Raw genomic sequence first — 25,231 nt, 5'->3', positions numbered from 1 at the left:
TCTGCAGAAGAATTATTGCACTTCAGGCAAGAGACGACATGAAAGACAGTAAAATAGAAATGTCATTCTTGTCTGAAGATGGTCCTTCAAATGCTGAGTAGCTCATAACTTTAGAACCAGTTATTTTGATATTTTAACATACAATACCGTATACAATACCTTTGAGAAGATCAAGGGACTTAAAGCAGTAAAACTGTCAGCTTGAGAAAAAAATTACTGTTATGCAGCCTTACCTCTTTCATCACTCCTGAGCAAGCAAAATATATATCTCATTTGGTAAGGTCTACAGTAGTACGTATTCAGTCTTTATTATTGGCTGAATAAACATAGTAAAGAAAACCAGAAGGCATTGGAATTCATTACTGAATGAGCAGACAGGTAACACCACTCATGTAGATGAGTTCACACTACTGTATCATTCTCCACTGCAATGTAACTAGCCATTGCTGTTGTCACTCCTACATGGGTCAGTAGTTGATGATGCTGGGCAGGTTAGTCAGGTTGTAATTCATTCTTCAGGTTTCTTGTTTGACTGTGTTTCCTCTCCTGAAGCATGTTCTATGAGCAAGTGTCTGGCGTTGGCCTAGCCTCAACATGCAGTTATTCACTGTACTTTACATTGGCTTTTTAAACCATTTGATAGATTTTAATTGTTTTGTAATACTATAAAAACTTCATTTGGGACAACGAGTTATAACTGGTTTTACAAGCAAAATAATACCACCTATCACACATGCAATGAATTGCCCTAGCTCAGGGGAAAAGAGCTAAAAAGTGTAGGAAGCACTGCACTAGCTCATTGCTCTTAATAGATCATACAAGGCAAATATTTGTCATGTGACATGACATGAAGTGACATTTATTTGTTCCAGTTATGAAACAACTTATATAACTCAGTTCATCTTTCAAGTATTCAGGTATCAGATCCTACAACAAATCATAGCAGATAATAAAAAATAAGCCCTTTAACAAAAACAACCCCACACAGTGACAACAAAAACATTATCATTACATAGCCCTAAGATGAAGTGGTTGTTCAGATACCATTGTTCTGTTCTCTTTCATAGGGTTCTGTGTGGTTTTGACCTAATTTTGGGGGTGGGTGGGATATAGTTCTCAAAAGAGCAGGAATGTGTTGTGGGATTCACTAGGCAGAAGCTTATTGTAGACTTCATAAGCAAAGTTTCAATACTGCATTAATTAGAGCTTGAAATTGATGCCCTAGCTGAAAATGGAGCATCACCTTAGTCAAAGACTTCAATATTGTAGAGCTTAGTTGCTGCATGTGCAAGTACTGTATAGGATGGACACTAGTGCTTCAAAGTGACAATGTGTCTATTTTAAGACAAATGTACAGCAGGTTTCAAAATACAATGTTACTTTTTCACAAGTTCTACATAGTCTATTTTTAGAAAGCCTTGGTGTTGTGTCTGTCAGAAGTCAACCAACAAAACTACCAATGTTACTATATCCATCTCCCCCAAACCAAGAAGATGTCTGCATTCTTCTTTTCATCTCAGTTATAAGTCTTATTTCATCATTTTCTGCTGAATAAAACATGACAAGTTAGAGCTGTTAGCAAAAGTTCAAATCTAAAATAGGGAGATTTTCACATGGACAGATTATTATTTTTATACCACTTTTCAACAAAAAGTTCACAAAGACAAATAACTAAATGGCTCCCTGTCCAAAAAGGGCTCACAATCTAAAAAGATGCAGAAGAACATCAGCAAACAGTCACTAGAAAAGACACTGATGGGGTGACTGACAGCACAGTCCTATGCATTCAACATGCATGCAAGTGCTAGTGTATTCGATGGTTTACTCTCAGGAAAGCCTGGATAGGATTGCAGTCTGATTCACTGATTAGCTGCTGTTCAAGGGCTACTTCATCAGATTAGTAGAAGCCTGCCCTTTTTTATTTCCCCCAAATGGGGGAGTTCCTGGCAGAGCTCACTAAATACAGTGTAACTCTTAAGCCTCTACTGACATAAGATGCTAGTTAATCTTTTTTTCTTTGAAGAGGTAGGGTTGGCTTGGCCTACTTAATCCTTTAATGTAAAGCCATCAGTGCTAGTTTCAAAGTTCTATATTAGCTGCCTTATACAAAGAGACCATTCGTTCATCTAGCTCCACATTGCTGACACTGACTGGCAGTGGCTCTCCAGAGTTTCAGATCATAATCGCTCTCTGCCAGGGATTGAACTTGGGGGCTTTATCACTGACCTATGGCTCCTCTGAATCTATAGTCCAAAAACACTAACAGGGTTTTGCTATGCAGAGACCCATAATCTCAGCTTTCAGTGCAAAGATTATTATGTTCAGTATCTGCAAATAGAAAGGCATATAAAAGGAAGAGAAAATTCAATCATTTTCTTTGTGCCTTTCAAAAGGCCTTGGGATTACTCATATAGGTTGCTCAATTTACATAATGTGGGATGCCTTCCCTTACCAAGTGTTTTGTTAGCAACTTCTCACCTTCCATTGCAGAGAAAAACAAGATTCTGGATGGCGGCAACAGTGGAATTATCATTCTGTCCAGTAACAAGGTGTCTATCCAAGACGACATGTACTGCATCTGCTTTGCTGGCTACATTGGGAAGAAAATATATTCCTCTGTCTTAAACAAAATGCCATACTTAAGAAAAATTAGTCAGATTTTACTATTGTTCATATCAGCAGTATATAGAAATATATTTCATCTACCTTTAAAAATCTTTAAAAAGGGAAGGATAGGGGACCTGAGAAATGACAGGCTGAGCCTGTTCCAGGTAAGATGGTGAAATGCCTTGTAAAAGATAAAATCTTAATAGATAGACGAACAAGCCTTATTGAGGGATAATCAGCATGGCTTCTGTAAGGGTAAGTTTTGCCTCAAAAACCTTTTAGAATTCTTTGAAAAGGTAAACAAGTATGTGGATGTGGGAGAACCTGTGGAAATTACATATCTGGACTTTAAGAAGATGTTTGATACGGTCCCTCACCAAAGGCTGCTGAGGAAGCTCCACAGTCAGAGGGCAGGTCCTCATGGATTAGGAAATGGTTGAGGACCAGGAAGCAAAGTGGGTGTCAATGGGCAATTTTCACAAAAGAGGTGAAAAGCAGTGTGCCCCAAGGATCTGTCCTGGCACTGGTGCTTTTCAATCAGTTCATAAACAATCTGGAGACGGTTAAGCAATGAGGTTGCCAAGTTTGTGGACAACACCACATTTTGTGGTGAGACCAGAAGAGACTGTGAAGAGGTTCAGAACGGTCTCCAAACTGAGTGAATGGGCAGCAAAACTGCAGATACGTTTCAATATAAGTAAATGTAAAGCCAAGCACATTGGGGCAAAGAATCAAAACTTTACATATAGGCTAATGGGTTCTGAGCTGTCTGTGACAGATCAGGAGAAAGATCGTGGTGGACAGCTCAATGAAAGTGTCAATCCAATGGGCGGCAGAGGTGAAGAAGGCTAATTCCATGCTTGGGATCATTAGAAAAGCTATTGAGAATAAGACAGTTAATATTATAATGCCATTGTACAAATCGATGGTAAGGTCACACCTGGAGTATTGCATCCAATTCTCAAAAAGGATATAGTGGAAATGGAAAAGGGGCAGAAGAGAACAACCAAAATGATTACTAGGCTGGGGCACCTTCCTTATGAGGAAAGGCTACAGCGTTTGGGGCTCTTCAGTCTCGAAAAAGACATCTGAAGAGGGACATGATTGAGACATACAAAATTATGCAGAGGATGGATAGAGTGGATACAGAGAGGCTGTTTTCACTCTCACATAATACCAGAACCAGGGAACATCCATTAAAATTGAATGTTGAGAGAGTTAGGACAGAAAAAAGAAAATATTTCTTTACCCAGCATGTAATTTGTGGAACTCCTTTCCACAGGAAGTGGTAATGGCATCTCACCTAGATGCCTTTAAGAAGGGACTGAACAAATTTCTGGAGGAAAAGTCCATCACAGGTTACAAGTCATAATAGGTACGTGCAAGCTTCTGATTTTAGAAGTAGGCTACCTCAGTATGCCAGATGCAGGATAGAGCACCAGGGGAGTGCATGTTGTACCTTGTTGTCTTGTGTTGTCCCTGAAGCTTTTGATGGGTCACTGTGAGATATAGGAAGCTGGACTAGATGGGCCTTTGGCCTGATCCAGCAGGACTCTTCACATGTTCTTACCTCTGTTTTCCTAATTATTTTCAAAGTTTGTTTTCATTCTCTAGTAAAACCCACCAGTATTACATTGAATACTACATTAATAAGATCATGTTTAAGAATCCGTCTACACAACAAGCATTTAATATCTGCACTAGGTACAAATAAGTATTTAAATTCAGCATCTATAAGCAAAATGTGTAATTGATGAAGATCTGTACATGTATAACCAAAACAGGCTCATACATAAGTATGTGCCCACAGTTATTTTACTGGCTATTGATAAAAACCAGATAGTCTTAAAATGACATACCACTAAAACTGGCTCCAGAATCTTTTGCAAAGTCCTCAAAGATAATGGGCAAACTAGCAAAACTAGGCAGCCTTATCAGTTCATACACAGAAGGCTACAAGATACAAGAGACAAAAAAGTTATACATTTACATTGAATTGTAGCAAATCTACATCTTAATTAATAGATTATTTCCAATGAATCACCTAGCATCTGCTGATTGCTGGGATTATAGTCTGCCATTCTGTATTTTAAAACCACATTCAAGGCAGCTAACTATCAAATAATGGGTTACAACAAATCAAAATGCAATACAAAAAAATCAAGAAATTAAAACAGGAGGCACAATTCACCAACCTTAGGTATCTATTAGGTATCTACAGATTTCGGTATCTGCAGGGGGTTCAGAAACAGAACCCCCACCCCACCCCCCACAGATACCGGTGTTCAACTGGTAAGCCAATATTTCACATGCCTAAGAAAATTCAATATTGTAAGTCTAACAACAACTAGGTAAAAATGTTTAGTGGTTATCATGATGTTTGCATTAATTGCCCTATGATGAGGAAGGGGAGACTTTTTAAAGCTTCTTTAAGAAAATCTTCAGGCTATAAGGCTGAGTGCAAAAATGGTTAAGCAAATAAATAAAACTTTATCAGTTACTCATCTCTATATAAATGCCACTAAATGTGTGCCTTGTTTCACTGAAAACACCACAGGAAGCTTGAGGCACGTCTGTGGTTATCTGGAAACCCCATGAAAACCCACTACACATAAAACTTGAAAGCAGCTACATCACACAGGTCTCTGCAGGATAACACAAGCTTTAGAAGGGTTATATACAAAAATTCACTGATTAAGAGATGACACTTACCCCTGTTAAGCTGTATCCTTGAAATACCCAGGATTTGTCCTCAGTTGTAGCACAGCATAAGGCAGCAACTCCATGTCCCACAGCACAAACAGGCTCTAGGAAGACAAAAAGCTTTACCTTAAAAAAAAAATTGTAGGGCAACGGCCTAGATATTACAACATGAAAAAACCACCATTTTCTTACTCTGATTTTTTTCAGGAAGCCTAGTCATGCTACTTACATCACTTCCACCGACTTAACTGAGAGCAAAGGTTACTGAAGAGAGAGGCTGTGTTCAGTTCAGTTTCAGTACCTTTACTGGCATACAATTACAACACATTGAGAACATTCATACATAAAAAGCTAAGGGAAGCCAAATTAAAAACAAAACAAAACACATATACTATCAACATAGCAGACTACAAATGACACCAAAAACCAAGCATTTCAGGGAGTAGGGGCACACTTCAAATTGGTCACCACAATTTGTGAAATAAATTTAGCTATCTGAAAAACAATGTCTGAATCAGTGGTGGTTAGTAAGAATTGCAATATAGCACAATCCTCAGCAAGGGAGTTAAGGTAAAATTAGAGAGCTACACATTTCCTTCTGGCCTCATTATGAAGCGGACAGTGAAAAAGAAGGTGGTCTAACGTTTCTACAGCTCGCTGAGGACAGCGACAGATTCTTTCCTGAAAAGGGATGCCATTAAATCTACCCCAAAGAACAGAAGATGGAATAGAATTACAACAGGCCACAGAAAATGCCCTTCTAATTTTTGGGCATTCCAAAATATAAAGATAGTTGGGAATTTCGCCTACTTTAACCGGTAAGTGATAGTATAAAGGTGAACAAGTTTTGCTGGCAGCAAATAAAATATTGGAAGAATGAATGTCCAAGAGTCTCCCTTTAATGAGCCTGAAAGCCTCGGCTTGTGACAGATGACCAAGTAAGTCAGGCTCAACTCCCAATTGTTTTATTTTTGCACTCCAAGGTTTATCAGAGAAGTAAGGGTCATCAAGGAGGTGATATAGGAGAGTGTTAGGGTCAGTATTGCAGAGAATTTTGAGCCAAAATTTAATCGCTCTAATCCATGCCAGTGTTTCAAGTTGGATTTGGCCTGATTCAATACAGAGCACCTCATAAGGCAAACCCAGTGTGCTTCTTAAGAAAGCTGATTGAATCTGCTCTACTGAATTATTGAATATCCTAAACCAAAGCGGAACCCCGTATAAAATCTGGGGGCAGCATTTCGCATTAAAGACCTTCAACGCCGCCGGGAGAAAGTCTGTGTAAAAAGATACTAGAGAAAATTCAATTTTGATGGCTGCAGAGTAAGGAAGGAATACTGAAAATACATAATTGTAACTATATAGTCAAAATATTAGATTCTGAACTAACCACAGCTGTTCTTATGTTATTGGACTGTACAACGGACTATCCATATCATCAATCTTGACTTCCCTCAAATGACTTGTCCTTGACAAGCGGACTTCCCTCAAATGAGGAGGCTGGTTAGAAGGAGGTTGAAAGGGAAGGTAAAAAGAGTCCAGTCTCTCCAGAGTGCATGGAGGTTGCTCAAAACAACAGTAATAGAGGCCCAGTGGATGTGTATACTGCAAAGGAAGAAGGACTCCACTAAGTCCAGGAGGGTGCCCACATGGCTAACCAGCCAAGTTAGAGAGGCCGTAAAGGGCAAGGAAGCTTCCTTCCATAAATGGAAGTCTTGCCCTAATGAGGAGAATAAAATGGAACATAAACTGTGGCAAAAGAAATGTAAGAAGGTAATACAGGAGGCCAAGAGAGACTATGAGGAACACATGGCCAGCAGCATTAAGGGGAATAATAAAAGCTTCTTCAATTATGTTAGAAGCAGGAAACCCGCCAGAGAAGCGGTTGGCCCTCTGGATGGTGAGGGAGGGAAAGGGGAGATAAAAGGAGACTTAGAGATGGCAGAGAAATTAAATGAGTTCTTTGCATCTGTCTTCACGGCAGAAGACCTCGGGCAGATACCGCTGCCCGAACGGCCCCTCCTAACCGAGGAGTTAAGTCAGATAGAGGTTAAAAGAGAAGATGTTTCAGACCTCATTGATAAATTAAAGATCAATAAGTCACCGGGCCCTGATGGCATCCACCCAAGGGTTATTAAGGAATTGAAGAATGAAGTTGCAGATCTCTTGACTAAAATATGCAACTTGTCCCTCAAAACGGCCACAGTGCCAGAGGATTGGGGGATAGCAAATGTCACGCTGATCTTTAAAAAGGGAAAGAGGGGGGACCCAGGAAACTATAGGCCGGTCAGCCTAACATCTATACCGGGTAAGATGGCGGAAAGCCTCATCAAAGATAGAATCTCAAAACACATAGACGAACAAGCCTTGCTGAGTGAGAATCAGCATGGCTTCTGTAAGGGTAAGTCTTGCCTCACAAACCTTTCAGAATTATTTGAAAAGGTCAACAGGCATATGGATGCAGGAGAACCCGTGAACATTATATATCTGGACTTTCAGAAGGCGTTCGACATGGTCCCTCACCAAAGGCTACTGAAAAAACTCCACAGTCAGGGAATTAGAGGGCAGGTCCTCTCCTGGACTGAGACCTGGTTGAAGACCAGGAAACAGAGAGTGGGTGTCAATGGGCAATTTTCACAATGGAGAGAGGTGAAAAGTGGTGTGCCCCAAGGATCTGTCCTGGGACCGGTGCTCTTCAACCTCTTCATAAATGACCTGGAGACAGGGGTGAGCAATGAGGTGGCTAAGTTTGCAGACGATACCAAACTTTTCCAAGTGGTGGAGACCAGAAGATTGTGAGGAGCTCCAGAAGGATCTCTCCAAACTGGCAGAATGGGCAGCAAAATGGCAGATGCGTTTCAATGTAAGTAAGTGTAACGTCATGCACATTGGGGCAAAAAATCAAAACTTCACATATAGGCTAATGGGTTCTGAGCTGTCTGTGACAGATCAGGAGAAAGATCTTGGGGTTGTGGTGGACAGGTCGATGAAAGTGTCGACCCAATATGCGGCGGCAGTAAAGAAGGCCAATTCTATGCTTGGGATCATTAGAAAAGGTATTGAGAACAAAACAGCTAATATAATGCTGTTGTACAAATCGATGGTAAGGACACACCTGGAGTATTGTGTCCAGTTCTGGTCGCCACATCTCAAAAAAGACATAGTGGAAATGGAAAAAGTGCAAAAGAGGGCAACTAAGATGATTGCTGGGCTGGGGCACCTTCCTAATGAGGAAAGGCTACGGCGTTTGGGCCTCCTCAGCCTAGAAAAGAGACGTCTGAGGGGGGAAATGATTGAGACATACAAAATTATGCATGGGAAGGATAAAGTGGATAGAGAGATGCTCTTTACACTCTCACATCAGAACCAGGGGACATCCACTAAAATTGAGTGTTGGGAGAGTTAGGACAGACAAAAAGAAAATATTTCTTTTCTCAGCGTGTAGTTGGTCTGTTGAACTCCTTGCCACAGGATGTGGTGATGGCGTCTGGCCTGGATGCCTTTAAAAGGGGATTGGACAAGTTTTTGGAGGAAAAATCCATTACGGGTTAATAAAATTGGGTTAATAAAATCCATTACAAGCCATGATGTGTATGTGCAACCTCCTGATTTTAGAAATGGGCTATGTCAGATGCAAGGGAGGGCACCAGGATGCAGGTCTGTTGTTATCAGGTGGGCTCCCTGGGGCATTTGATGGGGCCGCTGTGAGATACAGGAAGCTGGACTAGATGGGCCTATGGCCTGTTCCAGTGGGGCTGTTCTTATGTTCTTATGTTAATCTTTTTTAAAAGATTTCTGTTCTTTTGTTCTTTCCAGAAACAGATATATGAAATAGGCATAACAACTCCATACATACTTCCTAGTCTAAGATGGACAAAACAGAGCAGAGATCTCCAAGAAAATTTACCTACTGTTCTCAGAGCTGAAATGCTGCAGTATTCTAGCTAAATAGCCACTGTTTGCTAGATCTGTCATAGCACCAGGACAGTCAGGAATCAACAAGGCGTGGTATCTTGCACCTAGGGAGAAAGAACAAGCAAAACACAGATATTCTTGCTATGAGGCATTCAAGTACTATTTCTTGCTAGAAGAGCTATAGTTCTTCAAGTTTGACAGGCGGGGAAGAGGGGGGGATGGAGAACCTCAACACCTCAACCCAATACAACCTAATGGCTGGATTGTCTCTTGCTCTACTCTCTACAAGGGCAAAGGGGGTGTTGAGGTTGTAGAGATGGCAAGTTGTTCTACCCTTCTCCTCCCTCCTTGGGTTGGATCCGACCCTACCCTATTACTCCAAACCAACCACTTCCTCCAGGACCTGAGGAAGGTAAAGAATGTTTCACTGAGAGAGGGAAGAAGGAAAAGTATACAAGGTTGTGTCACTGGGCCCCAGGTGCCTGTGATCCTCAATCTTCATTGCTGCTGGCTGTGTTGTTCATTGACCCACTGGCACAGCATGAAACACCCCTATTCCAACGGTTACCCCAGAACCACTGCAGAGTCAGGACCTAGGACTGAAACCTGCTCTCTTTTCTTTCCAGCCTTCTTCCCTATGTGCAAACAAAAGATGCTATGCCAGTGCAAGCTGGATAACTATCCTTTGTGAGTGCCTTGCAACATACTCCTTCTCCTGGGAAAGCACCTTCAGTTCCCTTGTCCTGCCTGCCTTCTCGAAATCAGCTACAGCCTAGCCTCTGGGTTTGCTTCAAAGCTCTCTCCACCTTTTTCAACTTCACTATCAGTCCCATAGGTCACTTGAGCTTGGCAGCCTAGCTCCATGATCCCTGCAGCACAGCACACACAAATCAGCAGAAAAAAAAGATAGGTGACCTTGGTGCAGTCAAAACCCCTCACAGACTTGCAATTCTGCCCCTCACAGATAAGCAAATTCACAGATAGTTAAATTGCATATAAGGGGAACTGACTGCAGTTTCCAAGTGCAACACTTTAGTTTTCCTCACAGGAATGAAGGGCAGCCACTCCCTGACATAGAAGAAAATAAAAAAGAAACATGCAAGAACACCATTGGGATGAGAGCTAAATCGATTTCTTGCCCCTGGTAGTCCAAGGTAGTCCATCCTACGCCTATCTGTCCCTATTCTGGGTTCTGTTTCTAGGTCACACTGAAGCAAGACAGAGTGCCTGAGAACTGCTTTGTACATTTACAGACTAGCCAATTACACATCAAAATTGATGTGAAAGGAAGAACCAGCATCAAGCAAGCCATAGAGGAAACAACCCTGTCATTCTGAACTCATCTCAGCTCTTTTGCTTCTCTCTATGGTGGTCAGGTGGGCCAATGACAGGAAGAGAGAGACTCTCCCTGCCTGTTAATCATCATGCAAAACATATGCTGTGAACCCTACCGAAGCCCATTTCAGAAAGGAAAAGATAACCAACATATATACCAGGGCTCAACAAATCCTGATGGCCATGGCACCTAGAATTATCATTGTGGCATTTCACATTTTGGCCCTTTCATGAGGTGAAGTGAGTTTCACCTTCAACAGCAGTTTATCGAGGCGTTAAGTCATCCTGCTACCTCCACTACACTACACCTCCTCACTGCACGGCACTGTTCAGGCAAAGCTTTGATTGTGCAAAAGCCTCACCCTGCAGCTGACCTTCCTGTAGCTTGGCAATTAACCTGCCCCCCCCCATCATACACACACAGTGCCTACAGACACAGTATCCATATGCAGAGTCAGTAGGCAATGCAAGCTGCAACAAGGGATAGGGTGTGCAAGCAAAGTGCAATGTTTAATGTTTATCTGGACACAGCTGTGGCCAAAGGAAGCAGGCAGAAAAAAAATTATAAACACAAATTTTCTTTTGGATAAATGGTAACTACTCAGCAGTTAGAACAGGCCACGTTATGCTTCCTTACATAGTCCACAATAGTTACAGCAAAGAACAGCATGCATACAGACCCACTTGCTCAAAATGAGTGGTAGAGAGATATTGAAATGGTGGTAAAAACACAGCTTACCATCAGTTGATTCCAACTTGGCAGGATTTGCATAGGATTTCATACGGAAGTCCTGAATCCAGCGCATGTTTGCTTCATTAACACCAACAAAGTCAATTGACTTTCCCTAACAGAATTGTTGAAATCCCAATTAATTCGAAGGCATGCACAAACTGTTTTCATGTTTAAAAGTTAAGCATCTAGAGTAGCAGTTTCCAAACACTGGGTCCATGGCCCACAAGTGGGTTACAGCCCAATTTATGGTTGGTCGTAAAACTGGCAATGCTGATGAGGCTATGTGCATCAAGGGTTAAACAACCTGATACTTGGTGGGAGCACTGCTGTCCAATCACCATTACAGCCACAGAGGATTGAGTGACTGATAAAGTGAAACTTTTTTTAGGTGGGTCCTGATGCTAAAAAATTTGGGAACTACTGATCTAGAGTATTTCTACATGTGCAAGAGTTGATATATATGGTTTATACCTTATTTTAATGAATGTTTTACTTGCTACTGAACCAAATAAAAGCTTTTCGTTTCTTAAAAAATGACCTCACTACGGTGAAGTTCGTATGCCCCAGAGAAGGGGAGCTATCTTACAGTAGAATATCTTTTACAGATGGCATTAGCCATCTATAGTTATGTTGGCGATATGGACCCTTTAGTAAGACTGGAGCACTGTGTGCTCCAACACCATTAATTGCAAGTAAGCTATTTTGTATTGTAGATTTAAGTATATCCTTGCCTTTACTGGGTGTTTGTAGGAGGAAACTGTTTAGGGGGCTTCAGCTAGAATTGCAGGAAGGGGCTGTAAGAACATAAGAACATAAGAACAGCCCCACTGGATCAGGCCATAGGCCCATCTAGTCCAGCTTCCTGTATCTCACAGCGGCCCACCAAATGCCCCAGGGAGCACACCAGATAACAAGAGACCTCGTCCTGGTGCTCTCCCCTACATCTGGCATTCTGACTTAACCCATTCCTAAAATCAGGAGGTTGCGCATACACATCATGGCTTGTACCCCATAATGGATTTTTCCTCCAGAAACTCGTCCAATCCCCTTTTAAAGGCGTCTAGGCTAGACGCCAGCACCACATCCTGTGGCAAGGAGTTCCACAGACTGACCACGCGCTGAGTAAAGAAATATTTTCTTTTGTCTGTCCTAACCCGCCCAACACTCAATTTTAGTGGATGTCCCCTGGTTCTGGTATTATGTGAGAGTGTAAAGAGCATCTCCCTATCCACTCTGTCCATCCCCTGCATAATTTTGTATGTCTCAATCATGTCCCCCCTCAAGCGTCTCTTTTCTAGGCTGAAGAGGCCCAAACGCCGTAGCCTTTCCTCATAAGGAAGGTGCCCCAGCCCCGTAATCAGCTTAGTCGCTCTCTTTTGCACCTTTTCCATTTCCACTATGTCTTTTTTGAGATGCGGCGACCAGAACTGGACACAATACTCCAGGCTGTATATGTTATCGCCTTATACAAAAAGAGTGGACTATGGCAATGGAAGCCCAACTGGCCAGGTGAAGCAAGGACTTTAAGACTTTAAGTTTCTTCTTCTAATCTTCATTCCAGGAAAGGTTCCCCATTGCTGGCCAGGTCACTGAGGTTTCAAAGTACTGCTTACAAACTCCTGTCTGGTAAAAGGGAAATCAATGATCATCCAGGATTTAACCCTGGATAACAAGGCCTACCTGATGTGACTCATCAAGATGTGCGGAGATGATTAAGATTTTACAGTTGCTGGACCTGAATGCTCTTTGTTCTCCTCTCCACACTCTTATAGGGACATTATTATTTATTATAGTATGGTCAGCTCTGGCATTGCTATTGTCATTAAGCCATTTCTGCCCAATGTTACATATATGCAACAGGGACCAAATGTGAACACCTGTGAACCAGGCAAAAATTGGTTAATTGAAATAACGCAAAGAGTAACCCCCCCCCCCCAAAAAATCCTTGCCTGCTTTGCTTAGCTTTCACCCTCAGCATCCAATGCTGCCAACCCCACTGCTTCCTGAAACAGCTGCATTTGAAAAGCATGGTCATTAGAGGAGGTGATGAGAGACCTTCCCTATCTCCCTTGGCATCTAGCACTGCCACCACTGCTTCTTTGAATGGCCACACACTACAGCATGAGAAAAGGATGGAGTTGGGTTGGACTCCACAGAGGTAGCAGGCTGGGGAAGGTGGCAGATGGGTGAGGAGTGACCCCTGCCACCTCTTCCAAATTTGCTGCCTGACAAAGTTCTCACTGTGTGTCACAAGCTGCCCCTATGGGAGATGTATTAGCTTATACAAGACTGCATGCCACTCCCTATCCCCACCTTATTCCACTGTTTCTTACAGGATAAAATTCCACTCTTTCATTCCTTTCACTGATGTGCATATGGTCCCCATTAAGTCCTATTTGGATTATTTCTTATGGAGGAAAATTCTCATTTACAAGTCATTCCACTATAAATTCAAGCTTTCTGAACCCTGATCCTGACTTATGAAGAGAACCCCCTCTTCTACATGACATGTGGAGGGAACTATCATTTTGGGGTTGGAAAGTTTAGCTTCCCCCCCCCCCCAAAAAAAAACTCATCAAGAGAAGGGGGAATATCTTCTCTTGAATTCTCACAGGTCTCTACTTATCACAAATAAATTAAACACTGACGGCATATGAACTTAACTGCTAACACTCTCACTTACTCCTGGGGTAGCAACTTGTAGATTAAATGCAGAGCTTGCCAGGGTAAAAGAGTGAAGGAAGGAGTCAGCAGATACACCTAATGAACAGAAAGAGAACATTTTTTACTTGTTAATATTATAAATATGTTTATTTCTGATAATCTTTTTACTCCCCCTAAGGAGTAATTTGATAGACTGTGGCATTCTGTGTAATCCTAAAAATAAAAAGAGTGATATGAACATTTAGACTTAAAATTATGGTAGACGTCCCAAACATACAAACCAAATTATGCAAAATGTACCAATCCTAACTGTCAGCAAGATCCTAAAGCAGTGATCTTCAACCAGTGTGCCATGGCACACTGGTGTGCCACAAATTTTATCTGCAAGTGTGCTGCAGGAGTTTGAGGGGAGAGCCATTGTATGTTTTATCTCCTGGTTGCACAACGCTTTGAAGATTACAAAAGTGGTCTATAAAACTTTTAATTATAGGGCCAATGGGGGATGTGAGCCCCCCACTAGCAGCATGGTGTGCCTTAAGGCTGATGGTGTGCCTTGACAATTTTAGCCCTTTGTCAGTGTGCTGAGAGATGAAAAAGGTTAAAAATTGTTGTCCTAAATATATACATCCAGAATTAAAAAAGAATTATGACCAAGATCCTTCAGAAGACTTTTCTTTTAATAAAACTTGAGGTTTCGAAAGAATATACAACACAAAGAATTCTCACATTAGAAGATGACCAAAAGAGAATATACACTTGATAACATTAATTAGCCTCAACACGCAAAATAATACATTTCATTTCAAAATGTGCACATGGGTGGATTCTGAATTGATATTATTAGTGACTGCAAGGTATAGAAATTGGGTATGCAGGTTACATGAGAACATAAGAAGAGCCCCGCTGGATCAGGCCAAAGGCCCATCTAGTCCAGCTTCCTGTATCTCACAGTGGCCAACCAAATACTTCAGGGAACACACTAGACAACAGACACAACCTGCATCCTGGTGCCCTCCCCTGCATCTGGCAATTAGAGGCAGCCTACCTCTACCTTGCACATAGTTACCATGACTTGCAACCTGTGATGAACGTTTCCTCCAGATTAGACCACATCAGGGACGTGCGGTGAGTGGGGAGGCAGGTGAGGCAGCGCCTCCCCACCAGAGTCCTTAGAAAAGCAGTGCCGCCACCCTGTGAGGTGCCCAAGCACTCACAACCCACGCGCTCCTGTGCATGAGTTGTGAGTGCTTGGGCACCTCACAGGGTGGTGGCACTGCTTTTGTTAGGACTCTGGTGGGGAGGCTCTGCCTCCCCTGCCTCCCCACCCACCACACACCCCTGGTCCACATTTTTTCACAATGTGGCTGCCCTCTGGCTGCAATTCACCCCAAAGGCTTCCCAGGGGTTGGGGCTGCCAGCTGCTTATCCTGGTAGGGCTCCTGTGCCTTCCACATAGCAGACAGAGGAAGACAGGGCGCAGCTTTCCCCCAAAGCATGAAGGCGCGGGGGGGGGGCTCAGAGCACACTCCTACCCACACCTACCTGGGAGTAAGCCCCATTGACTATTTCTGAGTGGGCATGGCTAGGACCGCGCTCCCAGTACCCAGCAGGGAAAGGCTCAGGAGGAGCCCTACCTGGGTGGGGAGGGGCGGGACAGGCAGGGTGGCCACGGCCCCCAAGGCAAGGGGCGGGGGGAGGCGGGGTCTGGAGGCGCCTGCCCGCCCTGCCTCACCTGCGGCTGCCGCGCTGGCCACAATGAGGCAGGTGGGCTTGCTGAGCCGCTCCGACATGGGGGCGCCGGCCACGGAGGGTCCCCGCGGGAGAGAGCAGGAAGCAGGCGGCGGCTGCCTTCTCATGCGCCCCAGTGCGGGAGAGGGAAGGTGGAGAAGCCTGGCGGAGCCTCCGTCCTGCAGCGCCTTCTCCGCTACGCCCGCCAGGCCGTGCTCGCTCTGCGCAGGCGCCGGCAGCTGCCCTCTGGCTCCGGGGCTGAGCTCGGCTCTGCGCCTGCCTCTCAGGCTCTGCGGGCGAAGGCGGAGAGCGAGGAAGGCTGGAAGGCCGTCTGCAGCAGAGCTGTTGACAGAAGATGCAGGCTGCACTCCTAGCCACACTTACCTGGAAGTAAGCCCCTTTGACTAAAATGGGGCTTACTTCTGAGTAGACTATAGAATTCGGCTCTCAGGTTGCCACACTTTCCTGGGAGTAAGCCCCATTGACTGTGATGGGTCTTACTTTTGAGTAGGCATGCAGAGCATTGGGCTGTAAGAAAGTGTGTGTGTTTAAGCCACCCATTTTTGAAGTGTGTGTTGCCTAGTTCTCCACCCTATGTAGCAGGGTGGCCAAACCTGCTTAACATGAAAGCCACATAAAATACACTTCAGATGTCTGAGAGCCACAATCTTTAAGAAGCATTTAAATTCTTAAATATATTTACTCACTGTAAACTTTAAACTTCTGTTTTAATCCACTACGTTTTCAATTTATACCAATGCGTTATAAAGCTTGAAGAAATTATTCATTATCCATATAGATTTTTATATTAATTATAAACTTTTTTATTTTAATTTCTATATTTTCTATTAATTGTGATGCAAAAAGATGCTCAGCCAACATTATATGCCAAAGGACCACACATTATATGCTAAAGAGCCACATGTGGCTCACAAGCCGCAGTTTGGCCATCCCTGCTGTATGGGGACGTATTAGATTATCACCATGTGGGGCCAGATTATCTTAATCAACCCACCAACCTCTCTAGCCATTATTTGGATCATGCTGCTGTGCAGCAAACATTAAATCAATAGCTCTTTCCTCCTGAAAGCTGACCCATGGCAGAGGAAATCTGGCAGCCCAATCCTATCCCCAGCAGCGCCACCAGCTATAGCAGCACCAAACTGGCTACCACTGTATCCAGCAGCACTGCCAGGAGATCACTTTTGTCCCCTTCCCCCAAGGAAAGCCCCAGGCCCCGCAGTGGGGCTTCTTGAGTCTGCGCCAGCTATTTTGCCAGCACAGACTTAAGGACCTCCATGTTAGGCTTTCAGCCCCCCTCCCCCCAGCTTCTCCCCTTGCCCTGGAATGCCTCCCCCTGCCCCCAAGGCCCTTACTCGTGCCCAAAGTTCTTCCCTTGCTCTGGGTAGCATCTGTCCAGCACTGGACCAGGGTCAGCACTCCCTCCTCTCTAGGTGTCGTGGACATGCCATATGGCATGTTTGAGATACCCAGCACAGGTGCTGGAGGTCAGTGTCAGCCCTAGACATTCATAAGATTGGGCCCAAAATTCTCTGGCCTTTGCAGCTCAAGATGATGGGAATAACTGCAGGGTGGATAGCAGAGGCATGTAAGACAGCACACACTCAAGACAGCACACACATGAGTATTAGGGCAAGATGTGTCAGGGAGTATTAAGTGCTCATCACCAGGGACAGACAGCAGTCAACCACATTCTTCACTTGTGGAATCTGTGGCCATAAGATGTGATGGCCGTTCGGGAGACAAAGGTATATCAACAGCTATTAGTCACACTCCTTAAATAGAACCCCAGGTTCAGAGGCACACCCTCCAAATATTCCTTTAAAGATTTAAACCCCACCTTTCCACACTTCCAAGTGGCTACATCCATTGCTGGAGTCCTAAGGATGGACTTGAGACTTCCAGAAGGAAATGTGGGACATGTGGTAGATGAAGTATCAGGACTGACTTGGCGACAGTAGGTTGTTGCAGTAGGGCCATTCCCTCCACTCTTCCAAGGATCTTTCCCTGGCCCAGATGCCTGACAGGCAACAGTGTAGTGAATGGAGCTCTCTCTCTCTCTCTCTCTCACACACACACACACACACACACACCTTTTCCCTCATGAGAGGGACCTTAGTGGGCAACTTTGAAGGGAAGGCCAGAGGGCAAAGATTAAACAGTCTCCTGCTTTAAGTTTCCATGGCTGCTCTTCTTTTTAAAAAAAAATCAGATGTACATGACTGGGTAAAGTTTAGTTTTCCCCAAGTGGTAGACCACACGTAGTGATAGATGTGCTTTGTTGATTGGCAGTAGGTTCAGGACCGACAATGGGAAGTCTTCTTCATATATGGTACAATGCATTTGTCCACACCTTGCAAAATTAAATTATGGAATGCATTGTCACAAGATGTGTCGATAGTCCATATTCCCCAACATCTTGTCCCTCCTCTTCTTCTGTTGTCCCTTCTGTATTAGTTTAAATTGTGAGCCCTTGGGGCATGGACCTGTCTTCTCTTGCATTGTTAAAGCATTGAGCACATTAATGATGTTGATGTAACAGTAATTGTAGGTGGTTTTAAAACAAACTTAGTCAAACTTATGGAGAATAGGTTCATCATAATAGTTAAATTCCAGCTTCAGAGGCTCACCCTTGGGATACCGGTTGCTGGGGAACAAACTCTGGCCCTCATGTTCTCCTTGTGGGCTTTCTGGAAGCATCTTGCAGACCTCTGTGGGAATCAGAGTGCTAAGCTAAATTTTGTTTGGGGCTGATCCAAGCAAGCCTCTTCTTATGTCTTATGCCAGCAAAATCATGTTGAGTTCCATTCTTTCAGAACCCAGCTATGCTATAGTATAGAACAGGGGTGCCCAAACCCCGGCCCTGGGGCCACTTGCGGCCCTCGAGGCCTCTCAATGCAGCCCTCAGGAAACCCCCCAGTCTCCAATGAGCCTCTGGCCCTCCGGAGATTTGTTGGAGCCTGCACTGGCCTGACGCAACTGCTCTCAGAGTGAGGGTGACTGTTCAACCTCTTGTGTGAGCTGTTGGATGAGGGCTCCCTCCACTGCTTGCTTTTTAACATCTGTGATGCAGTAGCGGCAGCAAAGAAAAGGCCAGACTTGCTTTGTGCAAGGCCTTGTATAGGCCTTGAGCAATTGCAAGACCTTCATTCATTCATATAAGTTCATCTTTAATATATTCACCTATGTAAACATACGTAAATTTATTCAAATTTTAAATGTAAATTAATTCTTTTTTTCCCCAGCCCCCGACATAGTGTCAGAGAGCTGATGTTGCCCTCCTGCCAAAAACTTTGGACACCCCTGGTATAGAACAGGAGTCTCCAAACATTTTGGCAGGAGGGCCACTTCATCTCTCTGACACTGTGTCGGGGGGAAAAAAGAATTAATTTACATTTAAAATTTGAATAAATGTACATAAATGAATATATTAGAGATGGAACTTATATGAATTAATGAAGGTCTTGCAGTAGCTCAAGGCCTATAAAAAGTCTTGCACAAAGCAAGGCCAGCCTTTCCTTCGCTACCACTGCTGCATCACAGATGTGAAACAGAAAGTAGTGGAGGGAGCCCTCATCCCACAGCTCAGGTGAGCGGTCAAACAGTCGTCCTCACACTGAGAGCAGTTGCATCAGACCAGCATGGGCTCCAGCAAGTCTCTAGAGAGCCAGAGGCTCACTGGAGACTAGCTGCTCCCCGCGGGCCGGATTGGGAGCCCCAGAGGGCCGCAAGTGGCCCCCCAGGCCGGGGTTTGGGCACCCCTGGTATAGAATAAACACAACAATGCCACCATCACTCTTTGGGGATTTTGATCTGGCAGCCCCTAACTGAATTCAGTTGCTATCCACTCTTTCCTGTTGTAACCTTAGGACCCAATCCTATTCCAATTTCCAGGGCTGGGGCAGCTGTGCCCGTGAGGTGTTGCTGCATTCTTTGATGGGGAAGCAGTCACAGAAGCCTCCTCAAGGCTTCCTTTGAGACTCCAGACTGGGTCACAGCTGCACCGGTGCTGGAAAGTTGGATAGGATTGGGCCCCTACTATCTTACATTATCCTCAGGAATAATGAGAAACTATTATTTCCCTGGGCAAATTTGGAGACCAGACAGAGGCTTTACATTCAGAGACAAACCTGAGCCACTATTTGAAACAATAAATGTATGATTTTAATATGGCATCAAAACTTGTTCTGAACCCAAAATTGCTTCTCTGGATCAGTTACTGGCTGTATTGATTCTTGTTGACTTGTTTCAAATTCAGAGGCACAGGGAAATAGAAATAGATAGCTTGTAGGCTCATAAAAATCTTTAAGAAGATACACATTATTTTAGCATTATTTTCTACTGAACACCCAAGGTGTGAAATATAAACTGGCCCTGTGGTAGCATTCATGAATGATGGTAAAATGTGTATGTTTTACTAATACCACTACAAAATCGCAAACACTTTGTTGCTAGGAGATATAAGTTCTGGAACTGATTGTGTCATAATAATCAGTAATGTTCCTGCCAGCAGTTTTACTTTTTCTATAATACATGACATTTGCTCTGGAGATTATCTACACTTGTCAATTAAAACTACTAAAGCATTTTACTCTCTGTAAAACAGCACAGACAGGTTAGTTATAATAAGTGAAATCCATCTCTGTTTCCAGAAAACTGTAAAGCATATTGACATAGGGGTAATTTCCCCACTAATATAAATATACACGAATAGTACCTTTCTATAACCTATTAGAAAATGTGCCTTTCATACCACATGCATTAGCAAAATGTTCTTAGTAATTCACTTTGAAATGGTTGTGATTTCTCCTAAACACAATCCTGTTTTTTTCTCCCCTCAACATATTCCCCTGGAATAGTGAAAAGGACCTTTATCTAAATGTCAACCCCAAGTTAAGACTACGTACCTATGCACACTTACCTTGGAGTAAGTTCAATTGAACTCAGTGGGACTTATTACTGAGTAGACATACCTAGGATTGCACTTTAAGTCTGCCCTGTAAGATTTCAACGTTAAGGGCACAATCCTAACCAACTTTCTGGCACTGGCATAGCTCTGCCAGTGGGGTATGTGCTGTATCCTGCAGTCAGGGGGCAGTCATGGAGGCCTCCTCAAGGTAAGGCAATGTTTGTTCCCTTGACTTGTAGCTGCATTGCCCTCATGTCAGTGCTGGAAAGTTGGTTCAGATTGCAGCCAAAATTAATGGTACCTCTTGTCTTAACCGAGTATAGCACATTTGCCATTTATCACCAGCTCCTCTTCATGCTTCTTGAATTGATGCACATTTTCGCCTCCCTGTTCATAATTGTACCCACTCTGTTCTCGCAGCATAAATGCATTATTCCTTACTGACAATACGGAGACCTATGATTGCTTCTGGATAAGCTTTCTAGAGTAAAAACGTTGTTTGTCTGCAGAATTGTGTACTTACCTATCCCTGTAATACACAGACAGGTGCAAAACAGGTGGAAAGTTGGTGCCACATAACCTTCTGAATTGGACAGAAAGGGAAAATGGGGATAGAGCAGGTAAGAAAAGGGCTCAAGGCGACTCAGCTCTGCACATGTTGAAACGACTGTGATAATCCTGAGATCAATACAAAAGTTCTGTCCATACAGATTTTGATTTGTAGACTCAGATTTTGGTGGTCATCATTGCACTACAGAAATAGCCAAAGATTCTAAGATATGTTATCCTTTTGGGAAGGGTGAGGTCTGCCCAGTCATTTTAAAGTGTTCATTAAGTTTCAGGTTTATTAAGGCTGAGATTGAATTCAGAAAAGACAAAGGTCCTTTTGGTCAGGAAATTCTTGGTGCAGGTACTGAGTCATCTGTCTGCTCTGAATGGGGTTGCACTACCCCTTCAGGAGCAGGTGCACAGTTTGAGTGTGCTCCTGGATTCACAGCTTTCCCTGTGACAGCGGTGGCCAGGGGTGCATTTGCTCAGTACCGGCTGGTGTGCCAGCTGCAGCCATACTTGAGTGGGTCGAACCTGACCACAGTGGTCCATGCCCTGGTGACTTTAAGATTGGATTACTGTAATGAGCTCTACATGGGGTTGCCCGTGAAGATGGTTCGGAAGCTGCAACTAGTGCAGAATACGGTGGTCAAGGTGGCTACTGGAGCTAGGTGGTTTGATTCTGTTGAACCACTGCTTCAGTGACTACATTGGCTGCCCATTCGTTTCTAGGCCCAATTCAAGGTGCTGGTTTTGACCTTTAAAGCTCTTCATGGTTTGGGGCCATGTTATCTGAGGGACCACCTTCTCCCATATATTCCAGCCCACCCTCTTAGGTCATCTGAGGGAGCTTTCTTGCAAGTGCCGCCTTTCTCGCAAGTTAGGGGGATGGCAGCATGGGGGCAAGCCTTCTCAGTAGTGGTGCCACAGTTATGGAACTCCCTACCAGGAAAATTAAGATCTACCCCCTCCCTCATGGCATTTCGGCAAGGGCTTAAAACATTTTTGTTTTGTTTTGCTTTTGGGATGTCTGCCTCCTGTGCATCTATAGCAGTTCCTTGAGTATTTTTGCCCTCTTCCAATTGGTGTGTCCCCCCCATTGTATTTCCTTTTTCTATTGTTGTATTTTCTTTTCTTTTTTTTAAATTCTGTTGCATATTGTATTTTTATTTTTATTTATTTTTTAATCTTTAAATTGTAAGCCGCCTTAGGGCCCAATCCTATTCCATGTTCCAGTGCTGATATAGTGCCAACAGGGCATGTGCTGCATCCTGTCACGGATGATGGCAATTCACAGAGGCCTCCTCAAGATAAGGAAACATTTGTTCCCTTACCTTGGGGCTGCATTGTGGCTGCATCAGTGCTGGAAAGTTGGATAGGATTGGGCCCTTAGGCTTCTGCTTTCAGCAGAGGAAAGCAGGGTAGAAATCTTTTAAATAAATAATAAATAAGTTTCACAGAATTCTTCAGCTGAAACAGATGTTCATATTGCTTTTCGTGCTATGAACATTTTAGTCTGAGGAAGAGTTCTGTGAAGCCAAGAAACACACACATGCCATTTTTAATGTAACATCTGGTGCATATGTTGTGGGAATGATTCAGTTTTTACATATGCTCCCAAGGGTATGCATCATCCAGTGTGTCCTTACCTGCATGAGCTCAGCATTCCAAATGTTTGTGGGTGACATAATGATGTAATCGTATCTCCCCCGACCTTCTGGGCTATCCCATTGCTTTTAATGTGATAAGCCTACCTCTGGACCACCTCCGTACAGCAATCTTTGGCCCTCTTTGGGACACATCATGTCATGTTCTTGCCAGCAAGTGGCAAAACATGATCATTGCCAAGAATATGAGGCGGCTGTGCCTGGAGCGGGCCAAAGATTGCCAAACAGAGGTTCAGGTGGTGTGGTATCACCTTCTCCTGAGGGTGACAGCTGGTGCAGCTGGTATCAGCTGCACTCCTGTTGTGACACTATTTAATTTTTATATTATCTTGTAAAACAATTTAGGGCCCAATCCTATCCAACTTTTCAGCACCAGTGCAGCCTCAGTGCAGCCCTGAGGTAAGGGAACAAATGTTCCCATACCTTGAGGAGGCCTCTGTGACTGCCTTCCCATCACAGGAAGCAGTGCACGCCCCATTGGTACAACAGCACCGGCACTGGAAAATTGGATAGGATTGGACTCACCATCAAGTACTAGAATAGCTAGGTATGAGAGGACATAGGAAAAAAGAAGTTTCGTGTACTTATTGGAATATTGCTTTCAGCTGGAAGCCACAGGAATGGTACCCTAAGGATAGGTGGTCAGAATTTTAGTTGCAAAGAAATGCACTAGGTGCCAAATTAACCAGTCAGCAAGTGAGTGCAGTGAAGACAAGTCGTGAGACTAGCAGCCCGATCCTACCAAAATCACACACACCACCAATGCAGCCATGCCACAGAGGCATACGTTGCATTCTGCTGGGGGCAGTCTCAGAGGTCTCCTCTAGGTAATCGAACATTTGTTCCCTTGCCTGGGGATAAATCTTCACTGCCTCACTGGGTCTATTTGGACCTGCGCCAGCTATATATAGCTGCACCACCAATACCATCCCCTTTCTGGCCTTGATCCATACCCTCTTCACCCAATTCTCCTTCCTGTTTCTTCCTCCTAACTCCACCCTCCTTTCTGTGCTGATTTAATTCGACTACACAGAATGGCTTGCTGCCTTTTGTGATAGCCATAAAGCATGTTGTCCTGCATGAGTTATGGCAGTGCAGCTGCCCAATAGGATTGGGCCATTAGCTAGTTGTAAAGCAATAGTATCAATAGAGAAACATCTGTATCACGTTGTCAGCTTTTCTTTAGTGAGCCTGGCACAAATGATTCTTTCAGATATTATGTCGACCTTTGAGCCCAGTAACTGCAAGGGGGAAAAGAATGGTTCACTTGACATTATTAAATAATCCTTATGACACATTTTGTTTTACAGAGAATTTCTGTATAAGACCATGGTTACAATGTATCCCAAAAATCTCACTGCTCCCCGGCACGTGAAACCGGATGAATTCTTTGAGCAATGTAAAGCCCAATCTTTTGCTTGTTTACTATGAAGTAAGCTTGTGTCCAGTGGGACTTATTCCCAAGTGTAGGATAGCTGTAGCCTTAAAGTTTTAAGTAAGTGCTGAAGCTGGCCCTGAGATAACAATCCCTTAACTCATTTCAACATCTGATTTACTTACACATTCAAAATAAATCAGAGGAGTCTGGTAAGCAACACCAAACAAGACCAAGGGCTTGTCTGGACTCCTCTCATTCAGTCCTGAAAGAGGGCCAACTCACACTGTAAGGCTCTGGTCCAGCTAAAGTTAGTAATAATTAAATCCCATATTGTGTGCTGTAACTGCTTCTAGTATTAAGGCTTCTCAGCCCAAGATGAATGGAACACTGAATTCATGACTAACCTTAGTTTGAATGTGGCCTTACATGTTTATGTTTTTCCTGCCTCTATCAAATTTCAGTTGTTCCTACCTACCATTCTATAATTTTGTATTTATAAAGATGCTTGGAAATCACTTACTGGGGTATCAGCATTGTTGGAATACTGCCACCTTGTCTTGTTGGCATCCTTCAGTCTTGGAAGACTATGGTATCTGAATGGTGGTTCTGGAACAGAGTGTCCTCTCCAGTGCATGAAGCCTGGGTAAAGTAAATATGGAGGATAGACTGTTACCCATGCAGCAAATCCCCCCTCTCCACATCGCTGGAATGGTCCAATGGAAAGGCAGAAGCCAATACAGTTGGTTCCAGCAGCATCGCAGCAGTTGCCAGTACATGACTGTGTTCAGCCATGAACTGCCTCAGGGACTACGGCTCCGGATTTTGCCTTGAGGTTGACTCCTGAAGCCTTTTCCATAACTGGATGTAGCCACAAGGCAGTAGAGGTTTGGGATCAGTTTTCCTTCTCTCAGATGAGCTGCCTTCCCAGGCTGATGAGTCCCATCTACCCGGTGGCTGTTCAGTCGCCTCTTACAACACGTACAGCCAAACTGAGGGCCTATTCTTATCCCCCAGCCCCCAGG

General features: G+C 43.7%; 1 protein-coding gene across 4 annotated transcripts; it reads right to left on the bottom strand.

Moving 5' to 3' along the window:
• Positions 1-829: 829 nt before the first annotated feature.
• GATD1 (glutamine amidotransferase class 1 domain containing 1) lies at positions 830-15,897 on the bottom strand. 4 transcript variants are annotated; one of them, XM_066610473.1, is made up of 8 exons: positions 15,690-15,897; positions 13,977-14,053; positions 11,300-11,405; positions 9,222-9,329; positions 5,320-5,414; positions 4,467-4,560; positions 2,479-2,590; positions 1,455-1,547 (listed from the first exon to the last, which is right to left on the bottom strand). In XM_066610473.1, the coding sequence occupies exons 1-8, from the start codon at positions 15,811-15,813 to the stop codon at positions 1,538-1,540; spliced, it is 726 nt and encodes a 241-aa protein (XP_066466570.1). In that variant the 5' UTR covers positions 15,814-15,897; the 3' UTR covers positions 1,455-1,537. The 4 variants fall into 4 exon arrangements, with proteins under 4 accessions (XP_066466565.1, XP_066466579.1, XP_066466570.1 ...); XM_066610491.1 differs by having other exon boundaries at positions 1,455-1,544; XM_066610468.1 differs by lacking the exon at positions 4,467-4,560 and having other exon boundaries at positions 830-1,547.
• Between the last annotated feature and the right edge of the window lie 9,334 nt (positions 15,898-25,231).

This window comes from Tiliqua scincoides, chromosome 1 (assembly GCF_035046505.1).
Source record: "Tiliqua scincoides isolate rTilSci1 chromosome 1, rTilSci1.hap2, whole genome shotgun sequence".
Classification (NCBI taxonomy): domain Eukaryota; kingdom Metazoa; phylum Chordata; class Lepidosauria; order Squamata; family Scincidae; genus Tiliqua; species Tiliqua scincoides.
Note: the sequence above shows the minus strand (reverse complement) of the source record. Positions and strands in the feature narration are given on the sequence as shown.

What these genes read in the sequence shown, in the direction of transcription:
- GATD1 (XM_066610468.1), bottom strand. Translation starts at nt 15,813, where the DNA reads ATGAGAAGGCAGCCGCCGCCTGCTTCCTGCTCTCTCCCGCGGGGACCC. An exon ending in GGCCAGCGCGGCAGCCGCAG is followed by an intron (nt 14,054 to 15,689) that starts GTGAGGCAGGGC and finishes TCTGTTCATTAG; the next exon opens with GTGTATCTGCTGACTCCTTC. An exon ending in CAAGTTGGAATCAACTGATG is followed by an intron (nt 9,330 to 11,299) that starts GTAAGCTGTGTT and finishes CTTTCTCCCTAG; the next exon opens with GTGCAAGATACCACGCCTTG.